This window comes from Schistocerca serialis, chromosome 5 (genome assembly GCF_023864345.2).
Source record: "Schistocerca serialis cubense isolate TAMUIC-IGC-003099 chromosome 5, iqSchSeri2.2, whole genome shotgun sequence".
In the NCBI taxonomy this organism is placed as follows: domain Eukaryota; kingdom Metazoa; phylum Arthropoda; class Insecta; order Orthoptera; family Acrididae; genus Schistocerca; species Schistocerca serialis.
Genome location: NC_064642.1, coordinates 218,586,958 through 218,608,589, shown reverse-complemented (window position 1 = coordinate 218,608,589; position 21,632 = coordinate 218,586,958). Strand labels below are relative to the sequence as shown.

The 21,632-nt window shown below is 36.7% G+C and overlaps 1 protein-coding gene across 1 annotated transcript in view; it reads right to left on the bottom strand.

The window, feature by feature from the left end:
* Nucleotides 1-21,632, bottom strand: part of LOC126481664 (uncharacterized) — a 190,132-nt gene that overhangs the window by 144,391 nt on the left and 24,109 nt on the right. Inside the window, exon 4 of the mRNA XM_050105592.1 lies at nt 6,271-6,375. Within this exon, the coding sequence (XP_049961549.1) occupies nt 6,271-6,375 (105 nt within the window). The remainder of the gene's footprint in view (nt 1-6,270; nt 6,376-21,632) is intronic.

Here is a 21,632-nt window from a genome sequence, read left to right as displayed (position 1 = left end):
AAAATAAATAAATAAATAAAATAAAAAAAGAAGAAAAAAGGCTGGGTGTAGTGATGGAATGATGGCTGTGTAGTGCTGGAATGGGAGCATGAAAGGGGCTGGATGGTTGAGGCCAGGAGGGTTACAGGAACGCAGAATGTATTGCAGGGAAAGTTCGCTTTTTTATTTTTATATCAGATATGTCTGACAACATTCACACTGCAAATACAGATTTGTTTCAACATTTCAGCAGTTTCTGTAATCCCATGAATTTAACACAGTCAACTTCTTCCATCTGTCATCGTCATATTTTTTACGCATATACTAGCAGGAAACAAGTTCTAAGCTATATGTAGTGTGGTTTTTTTTTTTTTTTCCTCCACCCCCCCCCCCCCCCCCCCAAATATCAGTAACAAAGAATTGGCTAGAAACCATTTATTAATGTTCATGAAAATTTCATTAACCAATCTGTCTAAGACTACACTTGATTTGCTGTTTGTTGCAATGTCTGTATCATCCGCAAACAAAACAGACATGGCATATGGTGCTGTTAGTGATGAAATGTCATCACAGGCACATAAAAAAGTAAGTTCCCTAATATGGAACCTTGTGGGACATCCCACGTAATTCGTCCCCAGTAGGATGTTGCCTGATAGCTTAATACATGTTTCTTTCCTATTGACACCCTTTGTTTCCTGTCAGATATAAAGTATTTGAACCCTTTTGCAGCATTTCCTGTTATACCATGATATTCTAATTTACTTACTATTGTGATAAACACAGTCAAAGTCTTTGACAGATCACAAAATATACAAATAGCCTGCAATTTATTGTCTAATGAATTAAGTACATTCTTGCTCTGTATGCAGATAGCTTTCTCAGTATCAGAACCTTTTAGAAAGCCAAACTGTGAATTTGACAATATAGTATTTGTTGTCAGATGATTCAGAAGCTGATTCTACATTACCTTTTCATAAAATTTTTGGAGAATGCTGGAAAAAGTGAAATTGTAAAGCATTATTATGGTATTTCATTACCATCTTCCTTAAAAAAAAAGTTTAGCTTCAGCATTTCAACCATTCAGGAAATATTCCACTGGTAAATGACTGGTTACACAGAATTTCATTTGTTACTAAACTCAATGAACAAATTCATAATAATCATGACTAAATTCAATATATTAATTTTATTTATATAAAAACTGAACTGCTCAACACTGTGAGCAGGAAAAAAAGCATTGGTACCAACAGGAACTGAACGTAGGTCCACAGATCACAACTCTATTCATTTGACCACTTTTTTTTTAATTATAGAGGGCAGCCAGTCCTGCGAAAATGCCGAGCTGCCGTCCTGGCGACCACTTTGCCACTCTCGTGTTATGACAATAGCTCCTCAAAAATCCCTTATACTTTTTGCACAGACCTTTAGAGAATGTTTTACCGTTTCCTATGGCCCACTGCCCCCCCATGAACCATGGACCTTGCCGTTGGTGGGGAGGCTTGCGTGCCTCAGCGATACAGATAGCCGTACCGTAGGTGCAACCACAATGGAGGCGTATCTGTTGAGGGGCCAGATAAACGTGTGGTTCCTGAGGAGGGGCAGCAGCCTTTTCAGTAGTTGCAAGGGCAACAGTCTGGATGATTGACTGGTCTGGCCTTGTAACATTAACCAAAACGGCCTTGCTGTGCTGGTACCGCGAACGGCTGAAAACAAGGGGAAACTACGGCTGTAATTTTTCCCGAGGGCATGCAGCTTTACTGTATGATTAAATGATGATGGCGTCCTCTTGGCTAAAATATTCCGGAGGTAATATAGTCCCCCATTCGGATCTACGGGCAGGGACTACTCAAGAGGATGTCGTTATCAGGAGAAAGAAAACGGGCGTTCTACGGATCGGAGCGTGAAATGTCAGATCCCTTAATCGGGCAGGTAGGTTAGAAAATTTAAAAAGGGAAATGGATAGGTTGAAGTTAGATATAGTGGGAATTAGTGACGTTCGGTGGCAGGAGGAACAAGACTTCTGGTCAGGTGACTACAGGGTTATAAACACAAAATCAAATAGGGGTAATGCAGGAGTAGGTTTAATAATGAATAGGAAATTAGGAATGCGGGTAAGCTACTACAAACAGCATAGTGAATGCATTATTGTGGCCAAGATAGATACGAAGCCCACACCTACCACAGTAGTACAAGTTTATATGCCAACTAGCTCTGCAGATGACGAAGAAATTGAAGAAATGTATGATGAAATAAATGAAATTATTCAGATTGTGAAGGGAGACGAAAATTTAATAGTCATGGGTGACTGGAATTCGTCAGTAGGAAAAGGGAGCGAAGGAAACATAGTAGGTGAATATGGATTGGGGGGAAGGAATGAAAGAGGAAGCCGCCTGGTAGAATTTTGCACAGAGCACAACATAATCATAGCTAACACTTGGTTTAAGAATCATGAAACAAGGTTGTATACATGGAAGAACCCTGGAGATACTAAAAGGTATCAGATAGATCATATAATGTTAAGACAGAGATTTAGGAACCAGGTTTTAAATTGTAAGACATTTCCAGGGGCAGATGTGGACTCTGACCACAATCTATTGGTAATGACCTGTAGATTAAAACTGAAGAGACTGCAAAAAGGTGGGAATTTAAGGAGATGGGACCTGGATAAACTGAAAGTACCAGAGGTTGTAGAGAGTTTCAGGGAGAGCATAAGGGAACAATTGACAGGAATGGGGGAAAGAAATACAGTAGAAGAAGAATGGGTAGCTCTGAGGGATGAAGTAGTGAAGGCAGCAGAGGATAAAGTAGGTAAAAAGACGAGGGCTAGTAGAAATCCTTGGGTAACACAAGAAATATTGAATTTAATTGATGAAAGGAGAAAATATAAAAATGCAGTAAATGAAGCAGGCAAAAAGGAATACAAACGTCTCAAAAATGAGCTCGACAGGAAGTGCAAAATGGCTAAGCAGGGATGGCTAGAGGACAAATGTAAGAATGTAGAGGCCTATCTCACTAGGGGTAAGATAGATACTGCCTACAGGAAAATTAAAGAGACCTTTGGAGATAAGAGAACGACTTGTATGAATATCAAGAGCTCAGATGGAAACCCAGTTCTAAGCAAAGAAGGGAAAGCAGAAAGGTGGAAGGAGTATATAGAGGATCTATACAAGGGCGATGTACTTGAGGACAATCTTATATAAATGGAAAAGGATGTAGATGCAGATGAAATGGGAGATATGATACTGCGTGAAGAGTTTGACAGAGCACTGAAAGACCTGAGTCGGAACAAGGCCCCGGGAGTAGACAACATTCCATTAGAACTACTGACGGCCTTGGGAGAGCCAGTCCTGACAAAACTGTACCATCTGGTGAGCAAGATGTACGAGACAGGCGAAATACCCTCAGACTTCAAGAAGAATATCATAATTCCAATCTCAAAGAAAGCAGGTGCTGACAGATGTGAAAATTACCGAACTCTCAGTTTAATAAGTCACAGCTGCAAAATACTAACGCGAATTCTTTGCAGACGAATGGAAAAACTAGTAGAAGCCGACCTTGGGGAAGACCAGTTTGGATTCCGTAGAAATATTGGAATACGTGAGGCAATACTGACCTTACGACTTATCTTAGAAGATAGATTAAGGAAAGGCAAACCTACGTTTCTAGCATTTGTAGACTTAGAGAAAGCTTTTGACAATGTTGACTGGGATACTCTCTTTCAAATTCTAAAGGTGGCAGGGGTAAAATACAGGGAGCAAAAGGCTATTTACAATTTGTACAGAAACCAGATGGCAGTTATAAGAGACGAGTGACATGAAAGGGAAGCAGTGGTTGGGAAGGGAGTAAGACAGGGTTGTAGCCTCTTCCCGATGTTGTTCAATCTGTATACTGAGCAAGCAGTAAAGGAAACAAAAGAAAAATTCGGAGTAGGTATTAAAATTCATGGAGAAGTAGTAAAAACTTTGAGGTTCGCCGATGACATTGTAATTCTGTCAGAGACAGCAAAGGACTTCTAAGAGCAGTTGAACGGAATGAACAGTGTCTTGAAAGGAGGATATAGGATGAACATCAACAAAAGCAAAACAAGAATAGTGGAATGTAGTCAAATTAAATCGGGTTATGCTGAGGGAATTAGATTATGAAATGAGACACTTAAAGTAGTAAAGGAGTTTTGCTATTTAGGGAGTATAATAACTGATGATGGTCGAAGTAGAGAGGATACAAAACGTAGACTGGCAATGGCAAGGAAAGCGTTTCTCAAGAAGAGAAATTTGTTAACATCGAGTATAGATTCAAGTGTCAGGAAGTCGTTTCTGAAAGTATTTGTATGGAGTGTAGCCATGTATGGAAGTGAAACATGGAGGATAAGTAGTTTGGACAAGAAGAGAATAGAAGCTTTCGAAATGTGGTGCTACAGAAGAATGCTGAAGATAAGGTGGGTAGATCACGTAACTAATGAGGAGGTATTGAATAGGATTGGGGAGAAGAGAAGTTTGTGGCACAACTTGACTGGAAGAAGGGATCGGTTGGTAGGAGATGTTTTGAGGCATCAAGGGATCACAAATTTAGCATTGGAGGGCAGCGTGGAGGGTAAAAATCGTAGAGGGAGACCAAGAGATGAATACACTAAGCAGACCAAGAGATGAATACACTAAGCAGATTCAGAAGGATGTAGGTTGCAGTAGGTACTGGGAGATGAAAAAGCTTGCACAGGATAGAGTAGCATGGAGAGCTGCATCAAACCAGTCTCAGGACTGAAGACCACAACAACAACAACAACAACAACAACAACAACAACATGGCCCACTGAAGCGAAATATTCTAAGAAGCTGAAAGGGGCAGCAAGTCAATATCCATACTTACATATTTTTATTTTATCTGTAATTTCTGTCAGTGGAAACAAAGGCCTTTTGGAGATCAACAAACCTCTACTGAATTCAGCAATCTGTGGCAAATGATTGACTACAGATTAAATATTTGTTCAAAACTTAATTTGTGCTTCATAAAACCACCTGGATATTCAAACAAATTACTCTCCAGTGTTGTTCCTAGTCTGTTTAGTATTATCTTGGAAAATATATTATATGTAACTGGTTGCCATGAAATTCATCTGTAGTTGTTAACATCCTGCTTATTGCCTTTCTTACGTATTTTAATAATGGATAACTCAAAGGCCACCTTCCACCCTCCTGGGAGTTTCTGTTTTCCAAGTTTTCTCAAAAACAAAATTTTAATTCATTTTTTATTTTTGGTGGAGACCATTCCAAAATTCTGCTGTAATAGAATCTTCTCCACTAGCTTTATAAAGTTTTAATAGCTTTCTCAATTTCTTTTGTAGTTGTGGGTAAATCATAATCTAGATTTTATAGTTGTGAGTATTGGTTCTGGACAGTTTATTTTTCAAATATTTATTTTTCAAATACTTCAAAATTTTCAGTGTTATGTAAGCCAAAGCCGTGAGCCCCATTAGATTTACATTAGAAGTACATCTACCAAACTCTTTAAATCACATTTTATCTTCCAAAGATCAACTGGAAAACTATGTCTTCAGCAAAACAACAACAGAAAAAAATCTTTCATACTAAATTTTCTCAAATATTTACTTTTTTTTACCACCACCCAGCCTATACCCTTTTGAGTTACAAGGGCAGTAATTGCAACTAATTCTGAAATATCAGGTACACCAAGATTGCTTGTATTTCTTGTTTTAGTGAACTGTTTGACAGATGTTTGATATCATCATCAAATCTTGTACACATTAAGAGAAGTTCATGATCTTTACAGACTTGCAAGTCACATAGTAATGCAAATGTGTAAAGGTAATGAACTTCTGCAAGTCACACAGTTATGCAAGTCTGTGAAGATCACAAACTTCTGTTGATGTATTACAAAATCTGATGATGACATTACAGATCTATTAAGACCAGTGATCAATAAAAAGATTTGCAAGTGATCTTGGTGACCTTATATTTCAGACTAGTATAACAATTTGTGTCACCCCAGCAGTTGACACAATGTCAAACATATATAATTGCAACTGAACTGAATACATGATGTGCAGCTTCCTGGCAGATTAAAACTTTGTGCGGAATGAGACTAACTCAGGACCTTTACCTCTTTAAGGCAAGTACTCTACGGCTGAGCTACCGAAGCACATCTCATGACCCATTCTCACAGTTTTACCTTCAACAGTACCCTGCCTCCTACCTTCTTCCTTTCAATAAGCCAGGAAGTTTCATAGTGTTACTGGATGACATTGCACTAATTCATTCTTAAGAGCACTTCACTCACCTCTCTTTTCCTCTTTGAAGTTTTTTCAGAACAAGATAATTCTGTAACTTGACGTGTAGGCAACCATGGTTTATCCCACACCTTTACATCGCACACTTGGATATTCTGGAATAACACCACAACATACAATGAAAATTTGTGGATTTAATTTAACACATATATAAACAAATAATTAAGTTGTATGAAAAGAAGAATTCACATGAGAAAACTTTAAAACTTCAAGAAGACTGATGTCTGGCAAGTGCTTACTTTCAGGAGGCAAAATTCCATGTGCTGCTGATGGACATGAAAGTAGAAAAAAACTATACAAAATTTTTGGAGTGTTTACTTCCTTCCTCAGGCAATAAAGAGGCGCAGGTTGCAGATGTTGGCAAAGCTGGTAAGGCATCAGATATTAACAATTTTGAAATACTATGAAGATTTTTGTTGGGTTTTCTTTCTTTTTCAGTTTTTGACGTGCACATTTTTATATTCTGTAACTTAGATTAATGCTGATTCTCAGAAGAGAACATGGAGACATCTCATCAGAGACTGATATGTAACAAACAAGTTTAGGAAGCATATTGTACTGACTGATACCATAACTCTTAGTTCTTCAAGGGCAAGTGATCACCCAGATTCCAATTAATATCTGAAATTATCATATTCTGTTCTAATTACTATATAATGATTACTCAGTTTTCATCTGTTAGCCAAAATAACTGAAACAGAGTTTGATAGAACCTGTAAACTGTTATTATCCATGTGTATAACAAATGTATGTAATGAGAGTCACTAATTTTCAAAATAATCAAGACAATTTGGTATTATACAACCCAAAATCCAACAACTACTCATCAATAGATACTATCTGTAAAAAATACCATTATTGTTAATAATATTAGAAAGCTCTATTCAAATATATGTTGAAAACATGGGAGGAGAGTTCTGCTTAGTTCTGTCTTCACACAATTAAAGAAAATATAAAATTCACTGTTTGTTCTGAATATTTTATGTAAACTTGTGTGCCAACATTTTTCTGGCTGAATTGTCTGTCTGAAACTGATACGAGTATTTGAAACAATTTTGTACGTATGTCAAAAAACTTAATGTCATGATTTTTAACTGTAATATCTAAAAACTGTACTATTAACAATAGATCAATTGTTCAAAAGCCTATATATGAGTGGGAATTGATTCACTACAGAGGGCGGTTGATCAGAGGTTTGTGACGGACCACTTGTGTCACTTTGAACAATAAAAATGTAATGAAAAGTACTGGGAAAAATTCTAGGACAACAAGCAGAAAACAAGATAAGTACCTAAATACACTACCCATAAAAACTGTTCACATTGTGTTCAGTTTAAAATTACAGCAAGTTTATATAATTTTTTACTGTTAAGAATGGAAATACATTTATTATAGAGGACTGAAAGATTATGTTGCATTACAACATGACAGAGGAGCTGGGATCCACTGAAATTAATCAGAGTGGTCACATTAATAGTTTTTAAATTTCAGGTATTATCACATCACATGTACAAAAGCCAAAAAAATTTCTCCAAAGTCAAAGTCACACACAGCACTGTGTGTATCTTCTTACAAGACACAAAATTGAGTAATGGATGTGGAATAAACTCAAGTTTGCTGCCTGCTGTTATCAAAAACTGAAACAGAAATATGGAACAGAAAAAATGCGACAACTAGCACAACGAATGTGGAATGCCAGAACGGATGAGTACTGTACAAAGTTTGTATCCTACTTTTGTAGGTGCTATGCAGAGTCATTGCATGTGGTGAAATTTTTTTGTGATATTTTGGACTATCAGTTAACTCAAAAATGTTGAAATTGGACTGAACGTCGGAACAGAGGACAATAAGAACGGACAATTTTGGGCAAACATAAATAGAAACTAAAAGTTATTCAGTATCTGGGTGTCGATCATGTGAAGAATTTATAGAATGGCTTAAAGCGCACAAAGGTAACAATATAAGAGGACAGACTACCAAAACAGACTGAAAGTGTGACTCACGGGATCATAAATTAGTGATAATGAATAATGAAACAGTTGTGTTAAATAATGAACCACAGAATCAAAATTTGCAGCCAGAAGACAACCTGACAACTGCCAATATAAGCAGTATTCAACTTGCTGAACTTAAATTAAAAATACATGAATTGTTGGCTATCGACAAATCTGAAGTAGAACAAGAAAGTGATCAGGCAAATCTTGACTTTCAGAATGAACTAAGTGGTGCAGTTACTGCCAAAAATGTTATTGTACCTAATAATGACAGTGTAATTAACTTGTGTGATGACAGTTTCAAGTGATATAGATGACAAGATTAAATGATTTCTGGTATTAAAAGACAAAATTTAAGTGAAGATCAGGAAGACATCATATTTGAAATTTTGTAAGTGGCCAAGTTTACATCTTTAAGTGATGCTTAGCTTGTGCATAAGCTAACTGTCAAATCTGAGACAAAACAGTCATGTGAACAAGCATATTCAGTTTCAAAAAACTGATCACAGTACTGTGACTTACATGAAGAATAGCCAGGCATCAGATATAGTTAATGAAAATCTAATTATTCCATGCAGTGACTATGTAGAAAAGGATATTTCAAGTGAAAAAGATGACCAAGTGTTGTGACAGAGTTGCTGAGCTGTCTGAATTAGTCAGTTTTCCAGCAGACTGTAGAAAAAGCTTTTTGAAACCTCTGTGTGTGTGTGTGTGTGTGTGTGTGTGTGTGTGTGTGTGTGTGTGTTTTTGTGTGTTGAGGAACACACAAAATATATGAAACTCAAAAACATGCTAATGTGTGGGAATGTTTATTAGAATTTCATGAACATTTACAACTTGACTGGTAGAAGCAATACATAAATAAATTTCACAATCAGTTCAAAAAGGTGGAAGACAAGTTTGTAGAAACATAGTGAACGATGTAGACTTGTTCAAGACACTTGAATATGTAGAGAAACAACATATACAACTCTGAGACACCTACTTCTTGAGCTGCCCAAAAGCTACATGGTATTGTATTGAATAGTTTTGATCCATTACGTGTTTCAAGTGAAAAAGTAACAGTACTTTGTAAATGCAGAACTGTGAATGTCTAAAAGGTCAAGTAGCTCAAACATGAAAGTAGATGTGGAGGAAAAATCTATAGCAAAGTAGAGAGACAGAAGTGGGTTCATTACTGCAGAAAAGATTCTCAAATTGTACTAAATGAGAAGTCAAGGAGACCACCTGGTAGAATAAATATAATACAAGATCATTAGTGATGTACAGAAGTGTGTCTCCGAGAGGAAATAGTATTAGCTTTTTTTTTTCACCCTGTTTTCTGTATGGACTAACTTTGGACACTGATAATGTTTGTGTCTGGAATTTATGTAGGACTCAAATAATTTGATTACTATTTGATGCTTTTGATTATTTTGTATTAGGAGATACACTAAAATGCGAATACTGAGGACTAAATAGGAGTTTACTCATTTTCCACTTTCAGTAATTAAGTGATAGGATTAAGCCATGTTTGGAACAGTTAATATTTTTACTCTTCTTTATGTCTTTTTCCATAAAATGGTTTTGCTTCTTGTTATTTTCATGACATGTGCTGAGAAATGTGATTAGCTGTACACATTAATTTGTGGATTTCAGTATACAGTAACTAATGCTAGGAAATAAAATGCAGCAATGCAGTCCGTTGACTCAGCTGCTATGTTGGGAGTTTACTATTATTACATATAATAGCTGGTATAGGAAGTTCTGCTGAAATTTTACTGGATGAATTACTGATTTTTGATATGAAGAAACATGTTACGTTACGAATGCCTTGTGTTATGCTGCTAGTGAGGATAATTTTGTACATATACTTATCAAATAGACATTTGTAAATCTGCTATATGGTTAACCTTACTTTGTAGTGATCAACATCAAAGATTAGGTTGCATTATGATGTGTAGATGAAGTAATAATCAAACCTGTTCATATTAATCAGTAGTCAGTGAAATGTGTTCTAGTATGCAAAGCTAATGATTGATTATAGGGAAGGTGATGCATTGTGATGATTCAATGATTGGGCTATATATCGTACCATGGGCAGATTTGAAACTGAAATATTTTATCTTTGTCTATAATTTATTATGTTTGAGGAATGATATACTAACCTGTAGCATCTAAAGTTGATTCCACATGATGTTTTTTAATCACTATACTTCTAGTTAAAGCATACTAGTTAAAGCATAATTTAGCTCGTACAAACACCTGCATTAACCCTAGGACACCTAAGGGGGGGGGGGGGGGGTTCGTTGAACCCACAATTTTTTTATGTCCCCTGCTTTTGCCCAAGTAACTTTCATACTACATATTCCCTTTTGAGTAAGGGACAGAAGGAAACATAGTAGCTGAATATGGATTGGGGGGAAGGAATGAAAGAGGAAGCCGCCTTGTTGAATTTTGCACAGAGCATAACTTAATCACAGCTAACACTTGGTTCAAGAATCATAAAAGAAGGTTATATACCTGGAAGAATCCTGGAGATACTAAATGGTATCAGATAGATTATATAATGGTAAGACAGAGATTTAGGAACCAGGTTTTAAATTGTAAGACATTTCCTGGGGCAGATGTGGATTCTGACCACAATCTATTGGTTATGAACTGCAGATTGAAACTGAAGAAACTGCAAAAAGGTGGGAATTTAAGGAGATGGGACCTGGATAAACTGAAAGAACCAGAGGTTGTACAGAGTTTCAGGGAGAGCATAAGGGAACAATTGACAGGAATGGGGGAAAGAAATACAGTAGAAGAAGAATGGGTAGCTCTGAGGGATGAAGTAGTGAAGGCAGCAGACGATCAAGTAAGTAAAAAGACGAGGGCTAATAGAAATCCTTGGGCAACAGAAGAAATATTGAATTTAATTGATGAAAGGAGAAAATATAAAAATGCAGTAAATGAAGCAGGCAAAAAGGAATACAAACGTCTCAAAATTGACATCGACAGGAAGTGCAAAATGGCTAAGCAGGGATGGCTAGAGGACAAATGTAAGGATGTAGAGGCTTGTCTCACTAGGGGTAAGATAGATACTGCCTACAGGAAAATTAAAGAGACCTTTGGAGAGAAGAGAACCACTTGTATGAATATCAAGAGCTCAGGTGGCAACCCAGTTATAAGCAAAGAAGGGAAGGCAGAAAGGTGGAAGGAGTATATAGAGGGTTTATACAAGGGCGATGTACTTGAGGACAATATTATGGAAACGGAAGAGGATGTAGATGAAGACGAAATGGGAGATAAGATACTGCGTGAAGAGTTTGACAGAGCACTGAAAGACCTGAGACGAAACAAGGCCCCGGGAGTAGACAACATTCCATTAGAACTACTGATGGCCTCGGGAGAGCCAGTCATGACAAAACTCTACCATCTGGTGAGCACGATGTATGAGACAGGCGAAATACCCTCAGACTACAAGAAGAATATCATAATTCCAATCCCAAAGAAAGCAGGTGTTGACAGATGTGAAAATTACCGAACTATCAGTTTAATAAGTCACAGCTGCAAAATACTAACGCAAATTCTTTACGGACGAATGGAAAAACTGGTAGAAGCCGACCTCGGGGAAGATCAGTTTGGATTCCGTAGAAATGTTGGAACATGTGAGGCAATACTGACCTTACGACTTATCTTAGAAGAAAGATTAAGAAAAGGCAAACCTACGTTTCTAGCATTTGTAGACTTAGAGAAAGCTTTTGACAATGTTAACTGGAATACTCTCTTTCAAATTCTGAAGGTGGCAGGGGTAAAATACAGGCAGCGAAAGGCTATTTACAATTTGTACAGAAACCAGATGGCAGTTATAAAAGTCAAGGGGCATGAAAGGGAAGCAGTGGTTGGGAAAGGAGTAAGACAGGGTTGTAGCCTCTCCCCGATGTTATTCAATCTGTATATTGAGCAAGCAGTAAAGGAAACAAAAGAAAAATTCGGAGTAGGTATTAAAATTCATGGACAAGAAGTAAAAACTTTGAGGTTCGCCGATGACATTGTAATTCTGTCAGAGACAGCAAAGGACTTGGAAGAGCAGTTCAACGGAATGGACAGTGTCTTGAAAGGAGGATATAAGATGAACATCAACAAAAGCAAAACGAGGATAATGGAATGTAGTCAAATTAAGTCAGGTGATGCTGAGGGAATTAGATTAGGAAATGAGACACTTAAAGTAGTAAAGGAGTTTTGCTATTTAGGGAGTAAAATAACTGATGATGTTCGAAGTAGAGAGGATACAAAACGTAGACTGGCAATGGCAAGGAAAGCGTTTCTCAAGAAGAGAAATTTGTTAACATCGAGTATAGATTCAAGTGTCAGGAAGTCGTTTCTGAAAGTATTTGTATGGAGTGTAGCCATGTATGGAAGTGAAACATGGACGATAACTAGTTTGGACAAGAAGAGAATAGAAGCTTTCGAAATGTGGTGCTACAGAAGAATGCTGAAGATAAGGTGGGTAGATCACGTAACTAATGAGGAGGTATTGAATAGGATTGGGGAGAAGAGAAGTTTGTGGCACAACTTGACCAGAAGAAGGGATCGGTTGGTAGGACATGTTTTGAGGCATCAAGGGATCACAAATTTAGCATTGGAGGGCACCGTGGAGGGTAAAAATCGTAGAGGGAGACCAAGAGATGAATACACTAAGCAGATTCAGAAGGATGTAGGTTGCAGTAGGTACTGGGAGCTGAAGAAGCTTGCACAGGATAGAGTAGCATGGAGAGCTGCATCAAACCAGTCTCAGGACTGAAGACCACAACAACAACAACAACAACAACCGTGTCAATATATTTTATAGAAAATTCCTGCTTTGAAAGAAAAAATGAACTTATTATGGGTCCAACAAACGCCCCGCCCCCCCCCCCCCCCCCCTTAGGTTTCCGTGCTATAGATAATTTCCCTTAGTAGGATTTCGTATTTCTCATCTCTACAACAATGCACGTTAGTTTCTTGTTGGTTGGTATTCTTGATATTCACAACAATCTGTTTACTTTCAGAGGAAGTGATTGTTGATGTCAGTCAGCTGTTATTTATCTTGTAAACTTGCAGTGAGTTAGTGCAGTTCCCAACACGTAGGCCTCCAGTTACTTTGGTGCCCTACACAGCAAAAACGAAACCAAGTAAAAACTTACTGATGTTGTCAACAATGCACCAAGATAAAGTCACTGTTGGAGGAGAGAAGAATAAAACCGAGATAAATGCATATTATAATTCCACTAAATGTGGAATTGATATCATTGATCAAATGGTGCGTATGTACACCTGCAAGAGGGGAACAAAGAGATGGCCTCTATATGTATTTTACTCTCTCATCGACATTTGTGCTATCAATGCAACCACCATATTCATCCCGCAACATCCAAGAGGGAATGAAAAGAAACACAACAAACGGGAACTCTATCTTCTGCAAGCTGGGATGGAACTAGTGAAATTGCAGGTAGAAGAAAGAAGTGCCAATGCAAGAGGGTTATCTAACCAAATTGTTCAATCAATGGAGACTATTCTACAAAAGAAAATCAAAGAAGTGACAACAAAGCACGTCAGCCTCCTGCAGGGAAAGGTCGGTGCCATATTTGTGCAAGAGAAGCTAAAACAAAGAAGCAGAAGTACAACAATCTAAGTAAACCGAAACAGTATTGTGGACAGTGTCATAAACATGTGTGTAACACACATTCAGAAAAAATTGTGAGGTGTGTCTCTTGCCTTGAAGTTGAGGACTCAGAGTAGTCTATTGTATATGAACACATCTGTATTTTGTATTGTAATATGTCAATTTTTTATTCACTCAATACAATATTTATAACAATTAACAACATTTATAAACCAGTGCCTTAGTTAAAATACATAAACAATTTTGAAAGTTGTAATTTTTCGTCAGTAAACTTATTTAATACCTGTGGGCTTGCCGAACCCCCCCTTAGGCATCCAAGTTAGAAAAAAAAAAGGCTTGGGCGTCCTAGGGTTAAGATTATGTTCTGTATGACTGTGTAATTTTATTAGTGTTAAGTACTATCTAGTTTTAGTAGATTTGGAAGCATTGGCTACTCACTTTGCAGTTTATCTGATTACATGTCGTGTAACCTTACATATTAGTAAGAGATTTAGAGACATTTTGGCTTTTCTTTGTAAGCAACTAGTAATGGAAGGATTACAGAGTGTTAGTGTAATTTTCTGAGATTATATTTTGGGAATTTTCAAATTACTACTCATTATTCATTGGTATGAAGTCAAGTGTTATTTAATTTGCATTATACTGGCACTGTTGTATAAGATGTTTCTGTAAGTTGGTGCTGTATGAGCACACAGTCATTAGTAAGAAATAAGTTAGGTTGTATTTCACTTTTCCTGACAAATTCATTAAGACTTGGGAGAGCAGAGTACAGTATGTGTGATTAATAACAAATGTTGCAGATTATTAGTACTCTTATGGATACATGACTGCAAGAAGATTATAAGGTGCAGTGATGATGCATTTAACTTTTCCTGATCAGTTAGGGACACAATTATTTCGCAAAAATAATGAACTCCAAAGTAGCTATGTTTATGTGGACAGTAAATCTGTTGCCGTCATTACTGTTCATTCTATGCAAATTTGAAATCACTGGCTAAATAGTTCACTGTTTAACGAATAGTTGCATTCTGTTCAGTTTGTGACATATTTTGTGAAAGTTGTTGTTGTTGTTGTTGTTGCCTTCAGTCCTGAGACTGGTTTGATGCAGCTGAAAGTTACGCAGTAGAAAAGGTTCAGTGTGTTAATGTAAGCATGACTTCTGAAATGTTACGATGATGATGATGATGATGATGATGATGATATTCATGCAAAACTTATAGGATACTATGTCTGTGATAACTAATTATATTTTAGTTACTGTATGGTGAATAATTTCTGTATGGAATTAATTTAATTAACACTTATACTAATTATGCACCCTTTTACTGAGTTTTCTTATCTGCCTTTCCTAATGATGTGCTATAGGTGACATGTAGCAATTGACTTGAAGAATGATGTTCCATTAAGTTGACTGATAATTAAGCTGCCATTAACAGAATAATTTATGTATATATGCAGACTGAAGCAACAAATGAAAATTTTTACAAAGCCAGGATTATGCAGACTAAAGCAACAAATGAAAATTTTTACAAAGCCAGGATTTGAGCCCAGGTCTCCTGCTCACTAGACAGACGTACTAACCATTACACCAACCTGGCACAGTTGCTTTGCACAACTGCTTGCACTACCCTAGCACACCTTCTTCCTCAATTCAAACGCCCATTCACCCCTCATTCCACTTAGCATTCACCCTAAACTCAAACAGCATTGCAGAGACTCTCCAGATGTATAGGAATAGCACAGCAGCATTGAACAAAATGCAATACTGTTTGAGTTTAGGGGGGATACTAAGTGGGCAGAGGTGGGAATTGGAGTTTGGAATGAGGAGGTAGGCATGTTACGGTGGTAGGTGTAGTTGTGCACAGCCATCATGCCAGGGTGACGTAGTGGTTACCGCATCTGCCTAATAGGCAGGAGACAGGAGACTAGGGTTTGAATTCTGGCTTTCATACAAATTTTCGTTGTCGCTTCAGCCTGCTATATGTACATCGTAGATTTCTGAGACTTGAAATGGTCTCTGGATCCATATACTTTCAATCAAACAGAATAATTAGTGTAATTAACAAAATTAACTAACAAGTAATTCTAATTAACTATAATTATTAATTATAGCTTACAGAAAAGAAAGGAATGATTTACACTTTTAAGAAAAAGCAGAACTTAATTACATTTATCATAAATACATAAATTTTCAAGATTTCTTGCTGTAGGATTGCTTTCTTGTTCTGTTGGAAGAGGAATACTACTGACAGGGTAATGGGAAGGGAGATCAGTGATTAACATTAATATTGCTAATCAGTAATTAAAGAAATTTAACATGTAGCTGCCTTTTATTAAAAATGTTTCTTGCTAACTTTAACAGAAGGTGTCTTTATGAGAATAGTCATAGGTTCAGATTTACTGTAGTAAGTGTAACAACATATGACATTTTAACTGTTAGTGGATGCTAAAATAAATCTTTGAAGATATTCATTTAATTGTGCTTTCTTAATTCTCATTTCATCATTGGAAGGGAGGAGTCTCTTGTGCTGTAATTTAATTTTATGTGGGTTTACGAGTTCATTCTGTCACACATTTTAGTTGCACTTCAATAGTTATTACAATGTATCCTGGAACATTGTGATTATAATGAAACACTTTGCAAAATTTTGTAAAACTATGGACTGGCAGGGGGGTTGATTTTTGTTATCTCTACTGTCATGGTATTGTAATGAAAATTAATAACTAACGGAAGAATATAGAAGTAATTAAGTTCTACATCGGAAACAGAGAGCTAAATGGAAATATTTGTCATCTGTACCAGCTATTTTTGCTCTTTCCATTCAAGTTTTATGACTTTTGTAGACCATAGAGAAGAATAGTTATGTAAGAAGTAAGACATTGTTATTCAATGAAAATCTTGTAAGAAAGCAATTACTGAAGTAATATCTACTCTTTTCATTCTTGATCTGAATGAAGTAATGTTGGCTAATGTGGTTCAGAATGTTGCCTATGTTGCAATGGTCACAGGTTTGTTCAACCCAGCGAAGAGTGTCACAGAGATACTGAAGGAACTGAAATGGCAGACTCCTGAAGACAGATGTAAACTATCCCAAGTAAGTCTATTAAAAAGATTCAAGAACTGGCTTTAAATGACTGCTCTAGGGACATAACACAATTCCCCATGTGCCACCCACACAGGGATTGTGAGGATAAGATTAGAATAATTCCTGCACACACATTCAAACAATCATTCTTCCCACACTCCATACATGAATGGAACAGGAAGAAACCCTAATAACTGGTACAATGGGACATATTTTCTGCCATGCCCCTCACGGTGGTTTGCAGAGTATAGATGTAGATGATGATCAAGCGAATACTGTTTTGCTACTTTCATGATATTGTAATTATGTGAGTGGTAAATATTCTGAGATTTGAAGGTCTTATGCATTTATTGGGAGATGATATGAATATAGTTATTTGTCAGGGATTGTATAGGGCATTTTATGATGGAGTTTGGATTCTTCAAGGATAAAGATTGGTGTATGGATTATTGTGATGATGTTTATGATGATGATACGAGTCTGATGATAATTTAGTAGATAGGATGATGAAGCTATGGTTAGGGACTTTATACTATGGAATTTGGGTCATGCACATGCAGTAACATGGAGTGGATTAATGGTAAAAGTATCAGTAATTTTGTGCAAGTAATTAGTGAAATAATCTGTGACAAGAGAAAACGTAAATGTTGTGAGCAGCTTAGTATGCAATGTCTGAATTTAACTGTATATTGAATACAGATGATTGACTGAACTATTGATTAAAATGAAAATGTTGTAATTGCAATATACAAACCATAACACCAAAAGTGAAGTAGAAACCCACACTGATGGAGAGGAGTTGGAATGTACAACGACGTAATATGAGAAATGGAGGGTTACTATTACTGATTATGGCAAACATTAATTAAAAGTAAAATTTGACATATACATGAATTAGGAGAAAGAAATTAGAACATTCTCCTACGTTAATTAAGGAAGTATACTTCATGACTAGCTATTAATTTATTACCATATTCTATGTACCACAACATTTAGTTATTATTTCAAATTTTACAATGGTAGTGAATTTTTTGTAGGGCTTGAAGTTTATTTTTAGTTTCTGCATGTAAATCTGTTCTGATGCATGCATGCCATGACAAAGTCTCACCCATGCTTCTATGTGCGATACTTTGGGGGGAGGAAGGGGCGGGGGTGCAAAGTGACACAGAATAGGATGACTCTTAATGAAAACTGCAATGCCTCATGACCAGCTGAACCATTCGTCACCACTTTGCAACGTACCAAATCTTAATGAAGACGTGTTATAATGTCACTAAATTCATGAGATTATGATACTTTGAGCACAGTTCTGATGAATTATAATGAAACTGTTATGAAACATAGTTTTTATTCAAAGATGTACTCAATGAATGTGAACAAACAGCAAAACACTCATTTAGAAAATTCTTGCAGTAAAACCTATTTGTCATTACTGTTCACTTAATCTCGGCACCAACACCCAAATTCAGTCAGTGTTGTTTAAGATTTTGTCAGAGTCAGTTTTGTATCTTGTGATGCAATAATAATGTTTTAAAACAGACTTATATGTTTCAGTTACATCATTTTATAAAAGAAGATTAACTATGAAATAAATTTCCTGCCCATTTGGGAAGTCTAGAATCTAATTTTCAGGTGGAGCAGACCACAGCGAAGAGATTCACCTCATCTACAAACATCAACAATGAAAGCTGAGTATTTTGAGTTGAGTTTCCAAATTTAAGACGTTACATTACGAAATGAATAGCCTCACTTCAGAATCCACTATCACTTACTCCTTGTGTAGCTGCATTTAAAATTTCTGTACATTCAGTGAGGACACCTGGAACAGTGTGATAATAGAATCCTGTTATTGTAAATTTAACTTTAGGGAAACTGGAAATCTGATGAAGTTTAATTCAACAAAAGCAGAATTTTATCAATACCTATATTTGCTCCTATGGGCATCTTTGATTTTTGATCTGGGGCATTATCAGAGGAATGACCGGAACGGAAACCTTCCTCTCAATATGTACTGATGATGTCTGGTACACGTAACAGCAATCTGATAAATGTGGCTACAAAACAATTTTATTCGGCGATGATCAGATACAATAACACACACATTAAAGGTTGTCATCGATTATTGCCATCTTCTGACATGGTGGTTTACACACATACACCCATTGTGCCACATTGTGACTCACCAGATGACGGGTATAATGAGCTAATCCAGCATTCTATGTGTACCTAATGTGATCCTACTGTGAATAAAATTGTTTGCTATTTCAGTCCAACCTGAATCCACAGATACACCTAATTTTCCAACCACCACCACAAATAAGTGGCAAAGGAGCACCCTCATTTTTAACCAATACCGTAAGTGAATGAAACAACTGGGACACGTCCCTACCAGGTTTTCAACTATCTTTCCTCATGTCCTGCAATTAGGATCATCCTTTCCTTCTCTCCTGAACTGGTAATCTACAAATTATCTGGGCTATACTTATGCCACACCTACTCCCAAAAACCCTTGTTACATGGGCCATACCCATGTGGAACACACCCACGCAAGACCAGGCATATACACCCAAACAGTGTATCCTGTCTAGTACATCCACCCGCATTCATTCTTTCACACATCATTCATAAATCCTATCATAAGGGAGAGCCTCCAAGTACATTCATAATACAACACAAAATGCACAACATTTTTCAAAAACTCAACGCTTGTTGTAGATCTTTGGTATTCATGGAGGTCACAGAAATATTCTTCTCACTTGTATTCAAATTTAACTCAATCTGTTTCCACAAGTCGTGCTGTTGTAGCATTCTGTCAAGATGGCTGCTGCACTTTATATTCGTCTGAAGTAACACTCTGTTATAGAGTTCCTGTGACCCGAGAACAAGACAGTGACAATCATTTATAAGAGCTCAAAAAAGGTGTATAGGGATGATGCTGTTGACCACAGTACAGTTAGTTGTTGGGCAAGCAGATTGTCTGGTGACAGTGGGAATGCCAATAGTCAGGACCTTCCGCTCAGTAGCAGACTGAGCATTGCACAGATTCCTAACAATGTGCAGCATCTAAGCATATTCACAACCTGATTTCTGCTCAAAACACACAACAGTGAACAAACTGTTGATATGAATGGTCATTTTTGACAACATTGGTTAAAACATGCTTTCTGTTATTACATAGAGGCAGAGGGTGTTTTTTATTTATTCATTCATTCGTCCAAAAAAATCTTTCGAGATTGTGGGACACAGAACAAACACAAAGCAAAACAGTAACACAACACAGTAAAAATACAGTACTATTGTAGTAGATACATAAATTTTAGCTTTATCCACAAAAGAGCTTGCACTACTTGCAGCAACTGCACTGTCTTGTTGCAAGTCTCTTGTATCTCAAATGTTATAAAAATTCTACTAGTGAATAGAAGCAATCATCTAATAAGAATGCCCTTAAGATTTTACAAAAGAGTGTGAATGATATGATTTTTCCCTTATGTGCAAGACTATTGTAAATTTGTATACCACTGTTTATTGAGGAAGTTTTGCAGGCTGATGTCATTACTGACTGTACATTAAGCTTTTCCTTTTGTCTTTTATCATGCTCATGGATTTTAAAATGTGCATATCTTTTAAGTTCTTCCAACACAACAGATTCCTAGTATGTACATACAGAGAAGTGGGAGGACTGATGACTTTTGGAAGAGGGGTTTGGGTTTGCAAGACTGTTTGTCGAGTATGTTGCATTGCTCTTACAGAACTTTTCTGTGTTTGGAAAATGGGTGAACTGGGTGGTGTATTACCCCACAATATACTTCTGTATAGTATGATGCTAAAGAATTGTGCAAAGTAGGCAATTCAGACAGAGCTAAAACTTGCTTTAACAGAGAGTAACTGTAAATTGTAACATATTTTATTTTGTGTTCAATTTATTTTGTTTATATGTGTATGCCATTTGAAGTTATTTTGAAGCCATACGCCTACAATCTTTTTTCCCAGAGGAGACAAAATTTTGTTGGAGTTCACTGTCACACTAGCGTTGCATTCCTCATCTTTTGAACAGAAATTTAGGAATGTTGTTTTTTTGTGTTCATAAGTTGTTTATTTCAAGTACACCTTGCTTTCAGTTTCTGCCACCTAAGATTTGACAATATCTCTGTTATACTCTTTCATCAGTACAACAAGACTATGGCTTTTTGCACCATCCTTCTTTGTATACACTCAATGTTTCTGCAATGATATAAGTCCCATAGTCTTGAGCAGTCTGCAATCATGGGCCACAGATATGTTTTGCATGCAGTCTTTTGTAGACAAACTAAACCTGATACCCTATCTGTAGCCTGCCATTTGTTTCACCTGTTACTGAGGTTATATGGTCGTTCCACTACATGTCTCTGTGCATCGTTACTCCTAAGTATTTGTATGACATGACTCATCGTAATTAATTAATGCTTTAGTCAAAGGATATCACACTTATTTGTCAGAAAGTGAAAAATTTAACACATCCCAGCATTAAGAACTACTTGTCAGTCTTTGCAGCAGACTGATATTTTGTCTAGATCTAAACAAATACAACCACAATCTCACTGGATTGCATTTGCTCATATATAACTGCATCATTTGTGAAAAGCCCAAGATTGCAACTAATACTA